General features: G+C 62.6%; 1 protein-coding gene across 1 annotated transcript in view; it reads left to right on the forward strand.

Annotated features, from left to right (window-relative positions):
- Positions 1 to 12,646, forward strand: part of CTDNEP1 (CTD nuclear envelope phosphatase 1) — a 19,500-nt gene extending 6,854 nt beyond the window's left edge. The window contains exons 6-13 of the mRNA XM_034757041.1: positions 3,758 to 3,894; positions 5,214 to 5,280; positions 5,875 to 5,993; positions 6,636 to 6,707; positions 10,176 to 10,292; positions 10,614 to 10,725; positions 11,132 to 11,216; positions 12,062 to 12,646. Coding sequence (XP_034612932.1) covers positions 3,758 to 3,894; positions 5,214 to 5,280; positions 5,875 to 5,993; positions 6,636 to 6,707; positions 10,176 to 10,292; positions 10,614 to 10,725; positions 11,132 to 11,216; positions 12,062 to 12,122 — 770 coding nt within the window. The 3' untranslated portion in view covers positions 12,123 to 12,646. The remainder of the gene's footprint in view (positions 1 to 3,757; positions 3,895 to 5,213; positions 5,281 to 5,874; positions 5,994 to 6,635; positions 6,708 to 10,175; positions 10,293 to 10,613; positions 10,726 to 11,131; positions 11,217 to 12,061) is intronic.
- The last annotated feature ends 2,752 nt before the right edge of the window (positions 12,647 to 15,398 follow it).

The following is a 15,398-nucleotide window of genomic DNA, read 5'->3' on the forward strand; positions in this document are numbered from 1 at the left end:
GGGGGGGGCTGGGGAGCAGGACCCGGGGGCGCCTGGGGAACTGAGTTGGGGGGAGCTGGACGGGGGAAGTGGGGAGCTGGTGTAGGGGGATCTTGGGGCCTGTTAGGAGTCTCCATGGGGACTGGGAAGGCAGCTAGGGGGATCTGGGGGGATTAGGAGGGCACCTGGGGCTGATTGTGGGAGGTTGTGGGGTGCAGGGAGATGTGGGTGGGTTGTCTGGGGGGACTGGTGGGGGGAGCTATGGTGGAGTGGTTAGGGGCAACTGGGGGGGTGATTGGGGAGATCGGGGGTGCTGGTGTGTGGGGGGCTGGGAGGATCCGGGAGAACAATTGGGATTCTGGCTTTGGGGGGTGGTCCAGGGAGACTGGGAGCGCAACTGGGGCTGATTGTGGGAGATGCTGGGAGGATTGGGGGACAGCTGGGGGATCTGGTGGGAGTGTCTGGGCAGGATCTCGGATGGCAACTGGAGGGCTGGCGTGGGGGTAGCTGGGGGCTTATCTGGGGCAATGGAACAGGGACTCAGGGGAGGTAAAAAAGCACCCGAGGGCAGGGGAACAGGGGATTAAAGAGGTAGCCAATGTACAGGGGGATCTGGGGGGCTGGCACCCCAGGGCAGGTGGAGGTAGGAGGGGAGATAGACAAGGGGGTTCTGGGGGTGACTGGCCCCTTGGAGCAGTCTTGGGGGGCGTCTGGGATTTGGGGCCAGTGGAGACCTGAAGGCATTTAAGTGGGGGAGGTATCTGAGGGGGATTGGGCTGTGGGGTAGGAGTAGGGCAGGACGCTGATCCCCTGAAACTGGGATGAGGAGAGCTGTGGGGGCGTGAAGGACTGGGGCTTTGGACAAGAACTGGGGGGGGGGGAACGGGGGGGGGGGGGGGGGGGGGGGGGGGGTGTGTGTCATTATGTTGGCTCTGAGTGTCTTTGAATGAGTGTGTGTCGGGGATGCCGGGGTTGGGGAGTTACCTGCTGCCTCTAAGTCCTGGGGGACCTTGGGGTCAACAGGTTGAAAAGGGGCCTGCCACCCCAAATCTATTCTGGAAACAGGCGTTTAACCCTCCCCTCCCTGCCAGCGGCTGCTTGGAGCCAATCAAGGGGGCCTGGTGCATTCGCAGGCAGGCGACGTCCGGTTCTTTGATTGGAGCAAAGATACGACAGACCAGGGCAAAGCCAGTTGACCCACCACAAAGCGGGTCATATCTGGGCTAAGGGGGAAGGGAACTGACCGTGAAATGTACTCGTAACTTCCCTGCCTCGGAGGGTGGTGAAAGCCTCGTCCCGCAACCCCCTGGGAGGTAGATCAAGATCATCCCCCCTTTGTCAGACAGGGAAACTGAGTCATGGATCGGCAAGGGACTTGGGAGGCCATCAGGGCTAGAATCCCGGAGTTCTGACTCCCAGTCTGTCCCGCTCCAATCCATTAGCCCTCGCTCCCCTCCCAGAGCTGGGGAGAGAACCAAGGAGTTTGGGATCCCAGTCCCCACTGCTCTAGCCACCAGCCCCCACTCCCTTCCCAGAGCTGGGGAGAGACCCCAGGAGTCCTGGCTCCCAGCCCCCCTGCTCTAACCCACCAGCCCCCATTCCCTTCCCCTGCCCAGGGACGGGTAGAAATGAAGTGTACCAACCCCCTCGTCTCTGTCAAATTCTGCCAGGTTTAAAGGGGCAAGAAATTGACTCAGCCGCTCTCTGTGTCGAGTATTTTCACCCTGACTTTCGAAGACCCGGGTGGAAGATCCCGGTGGGGATCAGAGCGAAAGGAACCTTTGAAAGGATCTGGACTCCAGGGCGTCTGGATCCAGCTCATTTGCCTCCCTTTGGGATCTTGGGAAAACGGCTTTGCCGTGCCTCAGTTTCCCCATCTGGAAACTGGGGATAAATGCTCCCCGTCCGTTAGATCGGAAGTTCCTAGGGGCAGGGACTGGCGAAGGGCCCCTGATCTCGGGCGGAGGAAGCTGAGTGCGGCGCCGGGAGTACTGGAGGGGCCCCCAGATCTCAGTCAGGGGGGCCCTGATCTCAGTGGTTAGCGTTTTGGCCTGGGACCGACGAGGCTGAATTTCAAACCTTTAGGGAAACCGAGGTCTAGAGAGTCTGTGAAATAGGAAACCTACCTCAGATTGGGAGGCCCTCAGACCCCAGGGAGATGGGCTCCAGTCAGTTTCTTGTGGATTTACGGGGCAGCGGAATAACCCCTAGTGTGTTTCGGCCGTAGATGTCAAGGCGCTTTCCAAAGGCGGGCGGGATCGTTAGGGATGGGGAAACTGAGGCACGGAGCGGGGACGGACCCGAGGTCACCCAGTGTGCTGAGAACAGAACCCAGGCATCCTGACACCCCCCCTCCCCCAGCCACGCTGTCTCTTAGCCTAGCTGTGCTGTGTTGCTTGTGTGGTGTCTGCGGTGTTACGGGGGTGAGATTCTGTCTGTGTTTCTCTGCCGACTGCGGGGTCAGCGCCCGGCTCAGTGGGGCCCTGAGTTCTTCCTGGGGGTGGGGAATGGGGCGCCGGGTCTTTCTCCTCCAGGTGGCGCTGGCTGCAACCCAGCCCACATGGCCAATCAAATTCACCACCGCATAGACTTCAGGGCTAAACTCCCGTGTCCCTCTGGCCTCTGCCACAGGCCATTGGGCGGCTCTCGGTTCCCAGCGTTGGTCTGATGGGACCCAGGCGTCCTGGCTCCATCTGGGCGGGTGGGGTTAGGTCAGGTTGGGACCCGGGTGTCCTGGTGCTGTCTAGGGGTGGGTGGGGAGTTGGGACCCAGGCGTCCTGGCGCCGTCTGGGGTGTGTGTGATGGGATGGGACCCAGGCGCCCTGGTGCCAGCTGGGGTGGAGTGAGATAAGAAGGGGATCCGGGCTCCGTCCCCGGGGCGGGGAGCTGGGACCCAGGCGTCCGGGCTCCGTCCCTGGGGCGGGGTGGCATACCGAAGCCTTGCTCTGCTTTTGTCTTCTGTCTTGGGACACCTGCTTGTGGGAGGGTTAATATGCTTAAAATACTGCCCAGTGCCCAGACGCCGCCTTTGGGCAGGTGATGGGCAGGCCCGTGCCGTGTGCCCGGCCCGGTGGCTGCTGATTCTCCTCTTGGGGTGGGCCAGGCGCAGGTTGGGGGCTGGCCTTAGTCCTGATTTTCACCTGAGGGGGACCCCCGCACTCCTGGGGCTGGCTTGGCTGGGAGAGGTGTGAGAGCCGATTGTCGTGTTCCCCCGAGCCGCTAACCCCCCTGCCAGCCCTCCGGCACCTTCCCATGGTTCCCCCGGCACACCTAGGACAGCCGCGCTCTCCCACAATGCACTGGGCTCATAGAGTGCCTCGGTGCAGAGCATCCTGGGAGTCCTAGCGCCCCCTAGTGGAGGCAGGGTCGTGCAGCGTGGACTCTCCCGTTGTGCCGGGGAGCTACACAGATCGATCGGGGGGGACCCTCTGGGCTGGGTGCTATGGAGGGGACCCCCATCTCAGCCCGTTGTCAATCAGAGCTGGTGCCCCCTAGAGGGCAAAGGCCCCGTGCCCCATTCCCTGTCCCCCGACCCAGCCAGACCCTGCCTTGTGGCCGGATAGGAGCTGGCGCCCCCTAGAGGGGACAGGCCACGTGCCCCATTCCCTGGGCCAGGGATTGTGCTGGGGGAGAGGGGGGAAGTCCTCTGGGACACTCCCCATCCCCCGAGGGTTCCTGATCTATCGCCTCTCCCCGTGGTCTCAGGCCTCGCCGGATCGGATCCCTGCCAGCCCGCGGATCGGATCAGCTGAGGTGAAGCAGCTGGGAAGCTAATTCTGGGAGGAGGCCCTCGCGGCTGGCCCGGGAGTCACGTCCTGGTGCCCCCGGGGCCGGCGCCAGACCCGTGGGGCGGGGGAATCCGTGCCCTTGCCAAGGGATGACAGGTGCTGGGGGCTGTTTGAGACGGGAAAGCAGGTGGGTGGTTAAAATAGAGTGTGGGGGGGTGTGAAGCAGGGGGTTAGCCTATGGCAAATCTAATCTGGGCTTCTCCAGTGCAGGCAGGTGCCATGGCATGTGATAGGGCAGGGGGCCAAAAAGGCAGGGCAGAGGGAGGGGAGGGGGGGCTGGGAGCCAGGACTCCTGGGTTCTCTCCCTGGCTCTGGGAGGGGAGGGGGGGCTGGTGGTTAGAGCAGGGGGGCTGGGAGCCAAGACTCCTGGGTTCTCTCCCTGGCTCTGGGAGGGGAGTGGGGGCTAATGGTTAGAGCACAGGAGGGCTGGGAGCCAGGACTCCTGGGTTCTCTCCCCGGATATAAGAAGACAGTCCAGACTCCTGCTGCTAGAAAACACCATCGCCCTTTTTTGATAGGTGGGCGAGAACAGAACTGGGGTCTCCCCTTCCTCCCGCTTCATCCCCAGAGCTGATGGGGCGGGAGGGCCTGTTATAATCCCCATCACCAGCCAGGCCCCTGCGCTCCCTCATCAGTTTCGTGGTCAGTTTTGCTTTCAGGGCTCTTCAGTTCCTGATTGGAGCAGGGGTCTTAAAAATCCCCTTGAGTTAGACCCAGACCTCGGGGGAACTGTGTGATCCCAGGGGTGGGTTTGTAAAGGGAAAGGAAGGGTGGCTGGCGGGGGAAGGGCCGCTCTCCTTTGAGAGCGGGGTGAATGGTTTTCACTCGGCTTTGGCTGGGTTCGGGGTTGAGCGTGGGGCTGGGTTTTTACACGGTGGGGGGCGTTCCTTGCCCTCGCCGTCTCCCTGGACCAGATTATTTTCCCTGTCTCACAGGTGGAGAAACTGAGGCGCTCTGTCAGGATTGGCGAGTCAGCCCAGGAGTCCTGGCTCCCAGCCCCTCCTGCTCTGACCACCAGCCCCCACTCCCCTCCCAGAGCTGGGGAGAGAGCCCAGGAGTCCTGGCTCCCAGCCCCCCCTGCTGTAACCCACCAGCCCCCGCTCCCCTCCCAGAGCTGGGCAGAGACCCCAGGAGTCCTGGCTCCCAGCCCCCCGCTCTACCCCATTATGGGGTGTGTGTGTGGGGGGTCACACTGAGCCCCTGGCATGGCGGAGCACAGAGCATGTGGAATGAATGGAGGAGGGGGAAGAAATGGAGGGTTAAGGGGGGGGTCCCTCAAATAGAAGGGGGGGTCAACACATGGCGCTTCTGGGAGGCCCCCTGGACATAGGTCATTACAGAGGCATCCCCGTGTGTGTGTGTGTGTGTGTGATAGAGAGTGGGGGTGTTAAGAGCCGGGCTCTTCTCCCGGCTATGACAGCCCGTCCCGCTCTGCTCTCGCGGCAGGTGATCCAGTACCAGACGGTTCGCTATGACGTGCTCCCTCTGTCCCCGGCCGCACGCAACCGGCTCAGTAAGTATCCCCCTCCCTCAGCCCCCCGCCCCCCCCCCCCCCCCCGCTCTAACCGCTCTCCTCCCAGAGCCGGGGAGAGAACCCAGGAGTCCTGGCTCCCAGCCCCCCCTGCTCTAACCACCAGCCCCCACTCTCCTCCCAGAGCCAGGGAGAGAACCCAGGAGTCCTGGCTTCCAGCCCCCCTGCTCTGACCCACCAGCCCTCACTCCCCTCCCAGAGCTTGGGAGAGAACCCAGGAGTCCTGGCTCCCAGCCCTCACTCCCCTCCCAGAGCTGGGGAGAGAACCCAGGAGTCCTGGCTCCCAGCCCCCCTGCTCTAACACAGCAGACCCCACTCCCTTCCCAGAGCTGCGGAGCAGAAGGGACTCCCAAGATTTTCTGGGTTAAGAGGGGGTGTCTCTCCAGGAGCAGCAAAGGGGTGAGGGTTGCATCTAAACCATACAGCAGGTAGGTCCGACGGGGTCCCTGCCATGGGGCAGCATGTGGGGTGGGGGGCTTGATGCCGGTTACTCAGGGCTGGCTGGGATTGGGGCTGGGGGAGGGGTTTGGGGGCCGCGACTGACGGCTCCCTGTCCGTCCGTCCCCCCCCCCCCAGACCAGGTGAAGCGGAAGGTCTTGGTGCTGGACCTGGATGAGACGTTGATCCACTCCCACCATGATGGGGTGATGCGACCCACGGTGCGTCCCGGGACCCCTCCCGACTTCATCCTCAAGGTGAGACGGGGGCTGGGCGCCGAGGAGTGAACTGGTGGGAGAGGGGAGATCTGGGTGTGGGGGGGAGATTGCCTCTGTGTCGGTGTGTGGGGGGTGGGGGGAGGAGGTTCTGCCCTCCTGAACTGTGCAACCCCCAGGTAAATGATGTAGGTCCTACACCCATCCCCCTCCTCGGCCATATCCTTCACCAGCTTAGCTCCCTATGGGGAGAGGACAGACACAAGGGGAACTGCCTTTGTGTGGGGATTATACACTATCTAGGGCCTTGCCCCTCTAGGGGGCGTCGGCTCCCCCCCGGCCCCAGGGCGGGGACTGGCTGGCTCAGGGGGGCGGGGAATGGGGCTGGGGCCTGTCCCCTCTAGGGGGCGCCGGCTCCCACCCAGCCCCAGGGCGGGGACTGGCTGGCTCAGGGGGGCGGGGAATGGGTCAGGGGCCTGTCCCCTCTAGGGGGCGCCGGCTCCCCCCCAGCCCCAGGGCAGGGACTGGCTGGCTCAGGGGGGTGAGGAATGGGGCAGGGGCCTGTCCCCTCTAGGGGTAACTCTGGCAGAGAGGGGGCAGTGGGCGGGTGCCAGTGACGGGCAGCCCCAGGGTCTTGGCCTCCGCCCAGCCCCCTGCTTTACCCGTCTCCTCTCCGGTCTCCAGGTTGTGATAGACAAACACCCCGTCCGCTTTTTTGTACATAAGAGGCCGCATGTGGATTTTTTCCTAGAAGTGGTAAGTGGGGCCCCCCTTCGTGTCCTGCTTTCTTCCAGGGTGGGGGTCCTGTATCCGAACCCACCTCGGCCCGGATCATGCAGGGATGCCCCCCATCTCCTCCCCAGCCACCCTGCTATTCTCCACAACCCCCCAATGAGATTCGGCTGGCGCGACACCCAGCTCTGCTGCTGACTCCCCCCCCCCCCCCACCCACTTGACCTCAGAGCCGGGGAGAGACCCCAGGAGTCCTGGCTCCCAGCCCCCCCTGCTCTAACCACCAGCCTCCACTCCTCTCCCAGAGCCGGGGAGAGAACCCAGGAGTCCTGGCTCCCAGCCCCCCTGCTCTAACCCACTAGTCCCCGCTCCCCTCCCAGCGCCGGGGAGAGAACCCAGGAGTCCTGGCTCCCAGCCCCCCCTGCTCTGACCCACCAGCCCCCACTCCCCTCCCAGAGCCGGGGAGAGAACCCAGGAGTCCTGGCTCCCAACCCCCCTGCTCTAACCTACCAGTCCCCACTCCCCTCTGAGAGCTGGGGAGAGAACCCAGGAGTCCTGGCTCCCAGCCCCCCCTGCTCTCCCCACTAGACCCCACTACCTGCCCAGAGCTGGGAGACCTTAGTAGCTGTTAGCCAAGGGATAGGAGGGAATCGCTCCAGTTGCTGGGGTCTGTACGCTGCCCCTGAAGCTCTGGGAGAGGATCCAGGGCTAGACGGACTGTTGGATTGAGCCATTAGGGCAGCTCTGTGTTTTTAAACACACCGTGCCTCAGTTTCCCCTCTGCAGCAAAGTGCCCCTGGGCTCAAGTCGCTCTGACAGAGCGGGAGTTTGTTGGGATTGGCGCGGGATGGGGGCGGTACTTGTGTACAGAGCTCTGCCCCTCCGGCGGGAACAGACCACACCAGGCTCATTCGCTCCCAGCCCTCTGCGAGCAAAGTCACACTCGGCTCCTTGCTGAGCGCTCTCCTAGCCCCGCACGCAGGGCAACCCCTGCAAATTCTCCACCCCGGAGAGATGCCTCTTGTACTGTCCGGCTCCTTAATTGGTTCGTCATATCGCTTCTCCATCAATCCATGGGACTCCCACGTCTTGAATGCCGTGTGCAGATGTGGCCGCCCTGTCTCCAAAAAGATCGATTGGGATTGGAAAAGGGCAACAACCATGATTTGGGGGCTGGGTGTGAGGAGAGATTAACAAGACTGGGACTTTTCAGCTTGGAAAAGGGACGGCTAAGCAGGGATATGACAGCGGTCGATAAAATCGTGACAGGTGTGGAGAAAATAAGGAAGTGTTATTTATTACTTATAAGACAAGAACTAGGGGTCACCAAATGAAATCAGCAGGTTGAAAACAAACAAAGGGAAGTATTTCTTCACACAACACAACACACAGTCCACCTGGGGAACTCCTCGCCACTGGATGTTGTGAAGGCCAAGACGAGAACAGGGTTAAAAAACGAACTAGATAAATTTGTGGAGGATGGGTTGTCATGGAGTTTGCAGGAGACAAGGCCCTGAAGCCCTGACTTCCTGCGATTCACCGGGACTCTCAACCAGCTACTAAAACAGAATGTTTATTTAGACGACAGGAACACGGTCCAAGACAGGTCTTGCGGGTACAGACAACAGGACCCCCTCAGTCAGGTCCATCTTGGGTAGGGTGACCAGACAGCAAGTGTGAAAAATCGGGACAGGGGGTGGGGGGGGTAATAGGAGCCTATTATAAGAAAAAGACCCAAAAATCAGGATTGTCCCTATAAAATCGGGACATCTGGTCCCCCTAATCTTGGTGGGCCTGGGGAGGCCAGGAAGTCTGTCTGGGCTCCCCTCCATTTCCCCAGCCAACTCCAAGCTGAAACGCTCCAGCCCCTCCTCTGCCTTTGTCTCTTTCCCAGGCCAGGAGGTCACCTGATCTTTGTTTTCCAACACCTTCAGTTGGCACCTTTGCAGAGGAGGGACCCAGGCCATCAGGAGACAGGGCATCACAGGATCACACTGGGTCCCTAGAGTTCTGCAACAATCACCCCCCCCCCCCGACAGTCGAGAACTGCATAGGGGAAACTGAGGCACCCACACAGCACTCGGAGAAAACATTAAGAACATTCCCACTTGGTCACATAGGCGGCTATTAGCCAGGCTGGGCAGGAATGGTGTCCCTAGCCTCTGTTTGCCAGGAGCTGGGAATGGGTGACAGCGGGTGGATCACTTGATTCCCTATTCTGGTCATTCCCTCTGGGGCACCTGGCATTGGCCGCCGGCGGATGACGGGAGACTGGGCTGGATGGATCTTTGGTCTGACCCAGTCTGGCCGTTCAAATATCGTTCCGTCAATGAGAAAACAACCATACAAGTTTATTAGCTAGAGAGAGGTCGATTTTTCAGCGATAAAGGCATAAAAGGTGGGCGTTGGTTACAAAGCTAAACACGTAGTCGAAACCCTAAACGTTACCCAGGCTTAGTACGATTTCAAGGAAACAGCTTTTCTCACCTCCCCAGACGTTGCAGGTCTCAGTTTTCTGTACTGACGGGTTAACCACACACCTCGTTCGGAACCGGAAGTAGGCAAGCAGCCAGCAGCAGAGACGACATAGTGAAGTTTCCAAGCTGTATTAAGTTAACGTTCAGTTGTTTCGTTCAGCGGTACGAACGGTTCAGAGTTACAAACAACCGCCCTTCCCGAGGGATTTGTAATTCCGAGGCTCTACCGTTGCTAATGATTGTCTAACACCTGTGGTCAGTCCTCTCTTGACAAGGGAGGTGAAGCACTGGAATGCGTTACCTAGGGAGGTGGGGGAATCTCCTTCCTTGGAGATTTTTAAGGCCCGGCTTGACAGAGCCCTGGCTGGGATGATTTAGTTGGGGTTGGTCCTGCTTTGAGCAGGGGATTGGACTAGATACCTCCTGAGGTCCCTTCCAACCCTGATCTTCTATGATTCTAAGGAGGAGCTAGTCTGTGGCAATGTGTTTCAGTAACAGACACGCAGTAAAATCTCATCGTGCCTTAGGCAGTGCTGGGTGCACATTGTAACCGGACGGTGATAGTTGGCAGATTATGGCTTTTCAAGTGATACCGTAGGCTGTCGCTGGGGGCTGCGTGCGCAGGCAGACGGGTCCTTCCCCGAAGAGATCAGTAAGACCAAGTGTGGGAGAGGAAATTGAGGCACAGAGGGGAAGGGACTTGCCCAAGCAGGCCGGTGGCAGAGCCAAGGGATGGAACCCAGGAGTCCTGGCTCCCAGCCCTCCTTGCTCTAAGCCAGCAGCCCCCACACTCCTCCCAGAGTCGGGGAGAGAAGCCAGGAGTCCTGGCTCCCAGGCCCCCTTCCTCTAACCCACCGCTATGACCATGCATGCGTGTGTGCCCAAAGACACTGCCATCCCCCCCGCTCTCTCGGGGGCCCATGGGGGTCTCTGGCTGGCAGCCGCCCCCCGCTGGGAGGAGGTGGAGGTCTCTGCCCCTCCCTGATTTTCTCCCCCCCCCCCCCCCCCCGCCCAGGTGAGCCAGTGGTACGAGCTGGTGGTGTTCACGGCCAGCATGGAGATCTACGGCTCCGCGGTGGCTGACAAACTGGACAACAACCGGAGTATCCTTAAGAGAAGGTATTACCGGCAGGTGAGTGGGGTGTGGGGCGTGGGGCGGGGGGAGTGGGATTGCAAAAGGTGACAGAGGAGAGAGGATGGGGAAGGAGGGGTGGGGCTTGGGGTCTGGGGTAGGGTTTAGAGCAGCCAATCGCCTGCTGGGTGGCAGCTGGGGTGCCCCCGTGTCTCTCTCTCTCCCTCCCCCACCCCGATTTCCCAGCACGGCCCCGGTGGGGGGGGAGGCAGCCAGGATCCCGGCTATGGGGTGGGAGGAGCGTGGGCTGGGGCACTGGGGGGGGGCACCCCAGGGGTTCGTAGATGTTCACCCCCCCCCGCTCCCCTGCCCCCCCTCCAGCACTGCACTTTGGAGCTGGGCAGCTACATCAAGGACCTGTCGGTGGTGCACAGCGACCTGTCGAGTGTCGTCATCCTGGACAACTCGCCGGGCGCCTACCGGAGCCATCCAGGTACCTGCCGGCCCCCCGCGCTGCCCCCTCCCTACCCCCCGGCCCCCCGCGCCCCCCCCCCCCCCCCTCCCCCCCCAAACCGGGGGAGAAACCCCGGGGGCCCGGGCCCCCGCCCCCCCCCCCACCCCTCCTCCAGTGCGAACCTCCAGCCCCCCTCCTGGTTGCTTTAATGTCCTGACTGAAGAGACGTGGCTCCCCCCAAACGGATGGGGGAGATCATGAGCCACGGAAACTCTCCCCCCTCCCCCCAGGGGGTCTGCTGGGGTACGGGGGGCAGCATGTGGGTATGTGGTATTGACCTGGGCTGGGGGGGAGGAAAAGTGCACCTCCCCTTCCCCAGTTGGGCGGCGCCGTCCCTTTAAAAGGCATCGGTCTGTCCTCACTTGGATGTGTCCCTCTCTCCTAGACAACGCCATCCCCATCAAGTCGTGGTTCAGCGACCCCAGCGACACCGCCCTGCTCAACCTGCTACCCATGCTGGATGCCCTGAGGTATCGGGGCCAGGACGCCTGGGTTCTCCCCAGGGCCGGGAGGGGAGTGGGGGCTGGTGGTTGGAGCAGGAGGGCTGGAAGCCGGGACTCCTGGGTTCTCTCCCCGGCTCTAGAAGGGGAGTGGGGGCTGGTGGGTTAGAACGGGGGGGCTGGGAGCCAGGATGCCTGGGTTCTCTCCTCAGCTCTGGGAGGGGAGTGGGGGCTGGTGGGTTAGAGCAGGGGCAGCTGGGAGCCAAGACTCCTGGGTTCTCGCCCCAGAAACGGGAGAGGAGTGGGGGCTGGTGGGTTAGAGCAGGGGCAGCTGGGAGCCAGGACTCCTGGGTTCTCTCCCTGGCTCCGCTTAACACCCCCGCACTGGTGCCATTGGTGGCCATATTGCAGGCTGGAGGCGGTCGCAGGCAGAAGGGTTGGACCCTGATGCTTCCGTATCCAACAGACCCGCGCCGGAGAGCCCAGGCTGAATGAGCAGCACGGTCTGGTGTGGGGCCAAGCCCCGAATCCTTGCGGCGCCTCCCTGCCGGGCGCCCTCCTTCCTGGGATCGCGTCTCCACCTGCCTGGGTTACTAGCCATTCACGGACCCTCCCTGCAGGAACTTTTTTTTCTTGCCCCGTTCTATTTTTGGTGGTCACAACATCCTGTGGTGAGGAGTTCCACAGGTGAATTATTAGGCGGAGATCCAGCGAGGGGGATCCTTTGAAACTCTGCACAGTCCCTGTGCTCTGGGCCAGTACCTAGGGGTCATTAGCTCAAAGAGGTCTGGTTAATTAGAATTGGGGGGGGGGGGGGGGGGGGGGGGGGCCAAACCCCCGGGGTTCCCCCCTAAGGCTTCCTTTCCCCCCCCCAGGTTCACAGCAGATGTGCGGTCGGTGCTGAGCCGGAACCTCCATCAGCATCGCCTCTGGTGACGTCAGCACCTCCTTTCTTCGGGCGGGGGCCCCTGACCTCCGCCGGATCCCACCTCTGCCACCACCACAGTGTGGACTCCGCCATCGTTTTCTGAACTCTGGAGAAGAGCGGGGGGGTATGCCCCCCAATTCCCCACCAACAAATGACTCTCCCCCCAGCCCCCATGCCAAGAATGGGCGGGGACTGACTCGGAGGGCGGAGCTTATCCGGCAGCTGGACAAAGAAAGGGGGTGTGCAACTCTACGGCGCGCGGATGGACGTGTCCGATCAGGCTGGGGGGGTCTGGTTTTACAAGACCCCTGCCCCTCTCGGCCTTGTACAAAGACCTCATTTTTTCTTTTCGTTTCCTTTTTCGTTCTGTTCTTCCCTCCACTCCTCCCCGGGCTGGAGCCGCTCGATTTTTTTTTTGGCCCGGGGGAGGTCTTGGGGCTCGGATGACCCTTCTCTGTTGGTTTCTTTCCTCGGACTCTGGGGGGGAAGGAAAACCCGGGAGAGAAATTATAGCCGCTGAGCAAGGCCAGAACTGGTGCCGTGTTCGAAGAGTTCTTACGGCGGGGGGGTTCGCAGCCCCCCCACCCCGCTCCAGATGTTCAACAGTTGGAGTCTTGCGCAGGGAGATGGAAGGAATCTGGCCCCAGCTCTGGGAAGGGGAGTGGGAGCTAGTGGTTAGAGCGGGTGGTGGGGGGCTGGGAGCCAGGACTCCTGGGTTCTCTGCCCGGCTCTGGAAGGGGACTTGGGGCTGGTGGGTTAGAGCAGGGCGGGCTGAGAGCCAGGACTCCTGGGTTCTCTCCCTGGCTGTGGGAGGGGCGTGGGGTCGAGCGAGTGGTGATGGGAAGGCACGTGAGTGCTGGGGAAGCCACCGCCAGAGGCCCAAGTCTGCCTGGGGTCAGTGCCCAGCTGGTTCACACGTGGCAGGGCCTGGGTCTCTGCTGCTTGGCCTCTCTGCCTCAGTTTCCCCAGCTGCCGGAGGCCTGGAGTTCTCTGCCCGTAGGGGAGCGACAGGGTTTGAGGGCATCATTCAGAGGGGGGCTGGGTGGGGCCTGTCATGATGGGTGAAGCTGGGTTCAAGGATCAGCTGAGGATACCATCAGCCCCACCTGCGCCAGGATGGAACCCATTCATCCTGGCTCCCAGCCTCCCATTCTCGGGGAGAGGGGGGCACCTACACTGTGCTGTGGGTTTGACAGATGGCCTCTTAGCTAGGGGGCACTGTGGGGCAGGGAGCGGGGTGGGATCTCAGCAGGGGGTGCTCTCCCCTGGCAGGTGGGGCTGGCCCCAGGGTGGCGCTAGGGGGTGCTGTGGGGCAGGGAGTGTAAAATACCCCCTTGAGGTTGGAAAATCCCCAGGTACTTTCCTGGCAGTGGGGGAACTGTGCGGTCGCGGCCAGGTTCTATTTTCAGGCACTTCCTACCATTCTCCGACACCACCAGGGTGCAGGGGAGCCTCCCGTGGCAGGAGATGTGTGGGGCGGGGAGTGGTACTATTCCCCTGAGACTGAATACAGGGCCGGGCAAGGGGTACCCGGGTAACCAGCTGCCCCGCCCCAGAGGTGGCTGCATCTCAGGGCCAGTTTCAAGCCTGGTGTTTCTGTGGGTGGGGCAGGGTAGCTGAGGTACTCAATATCCTGGGGGTGACTCACTTCCCTGAGGGTGGAGCTGACCTGGGACAGAAAGGGGAAGCCAGACTTTGGGGGGAGTTGGGGGGCTGAGGTAGGCTGTGGTGGAGGGAGGATTTTCTTCGGAGAGCCCCGCCCCGCAGCCGTCTGCACTCCTCGTCCCCACCCCTGCTCTGCCGCCAAACCCCCTCCCACACAGCAACGCTCCTGCCGCCCTGCTCTAACCACCAACCCCCTCTCCCCTCCCAGAGCCCGGGAGAGAACCCAGGAGTCCTGGCTCCCAGCCCCCCCCTGCTCTGACCCACCAGCCCCGGCTCCCCTCCCAGAGCCGGGGAGAGAACCCAGGAGTCCTAGCTCCCAGCCCCCCCCTGCTCTGACCCACCAGCCCCCGCTCCCCTCCCAGAGCCGGGGAGAGAACCCAGGAGTCCTGGCTCCCAGCCCCCCCCCACCCGTATTGGACCCTCCCCCACATATGGCTGTCCCCACCACCCCTCTCCCCTTGGTCTCTTCCATCCGTTACGCCTTCCCCTCCAATGGTTTCACCCACCTTTGTGCCCCCCCCCACTTCTCTTTTGGGGTCTTCCACAAGGAAGCCCCGCCCCGTGGGCCCCTTACGTGGTTCCTCCCCTCCCATTGGTCACGCTCACCCTCCGCCCCGTCCCTTCCTCCCATTGGTCTCTCCCCCTCTGACGCCACACCCCTTCTTCAGTCACGGGGCCTCCCCCTGTTTATCAGCCTCCTCCCGGCCGGATCTTCTTCCCGGCCGGCACGTGACCACCCTCTCTGAGTGACGTTTATCACATGACACGTTATCCTTCCGCCGTCCTGTTGCTGGCTCTCCCCCCGCCCTCCCCAGCCGTGGCCACGCCCCCTCCCTCGAGGCCCGGCCCCGCCCCCTGTATTGGCCACGCCTCCCTGTCTCCCTTCCGCACTATTTTGTTTTGGTGTCAAACTGCTACGTGGGGCTTTGTGAATCGCGGCTGCGGGGTGTCCGGGGAGGTGGAGAAATGCCTGGCCTGCGCCTGTAGCGTAGCCCCGCCCCGCCCCGGCAGCGGGAATGAGTCAGACGGAAGCGGGACTTACGCCCTTTTCGTAACCCCGTCAAAATGGGGGCGGGGGAGCTTGCCCCTTTTACGCCAGTGGCGTAGCTGCGAGGCCGTGAAAGAAACCGACAGTTACGCTAGGGGCGTAGGTGGAGGCGGCGGCCACGCTAGTGGCGCGCGCCGGAGAGAGACGGTTTGGGCGGCGCAGGGAGCTGACGCAGAGCGGGCGGGCGGCGGTTACGCCGGCGGCGCAGGGCGGGCGGCGCTTACGCCAGCGGCGCAGGGAGCTGACGCAGGGGAGGCGGACGGCGGTTACGCCAGCGGCGCAGGCGGGCGGCGGTTACGCCGGCGGCGCAGGGAGCTGACGCAGAGCGGGCGGGCGGCGGTTACGTCAGTGGCGCAGGCCGGGCGGCGCTTACGCAGGCGGCGCAGGCAGCAGCGCAGCCATGAAGTTCCTGTACAAGGAGGAGCAGCCGTTCGAGCGGCGCCGCTGCGAGGGCGAGAAGATCCGCAAGAAATACCCGGATCGCGTCCCGGTGAGAGCCCGGGAGCCCCCCGGACCGGACCCTGCTCCTGCCCCCCCCCCGGAAATACCCCGCGAGAGACCCGCCCCCCCC

Source organism: Trachemys scripta, chromosome 25 (assembly GCF_013100865.1).
Source record: "Trachemys scripta elegans isolate TJP31775 chromosome 25, CAS_Tse_1.0, whole genome shotgun sequence".
Taxonomy (NCBI): domain Eukaryota; kingdom Metazoa; phylum Chordata; order Testudines; family Emydidae; genus Trachemys; species Trachemys scripta.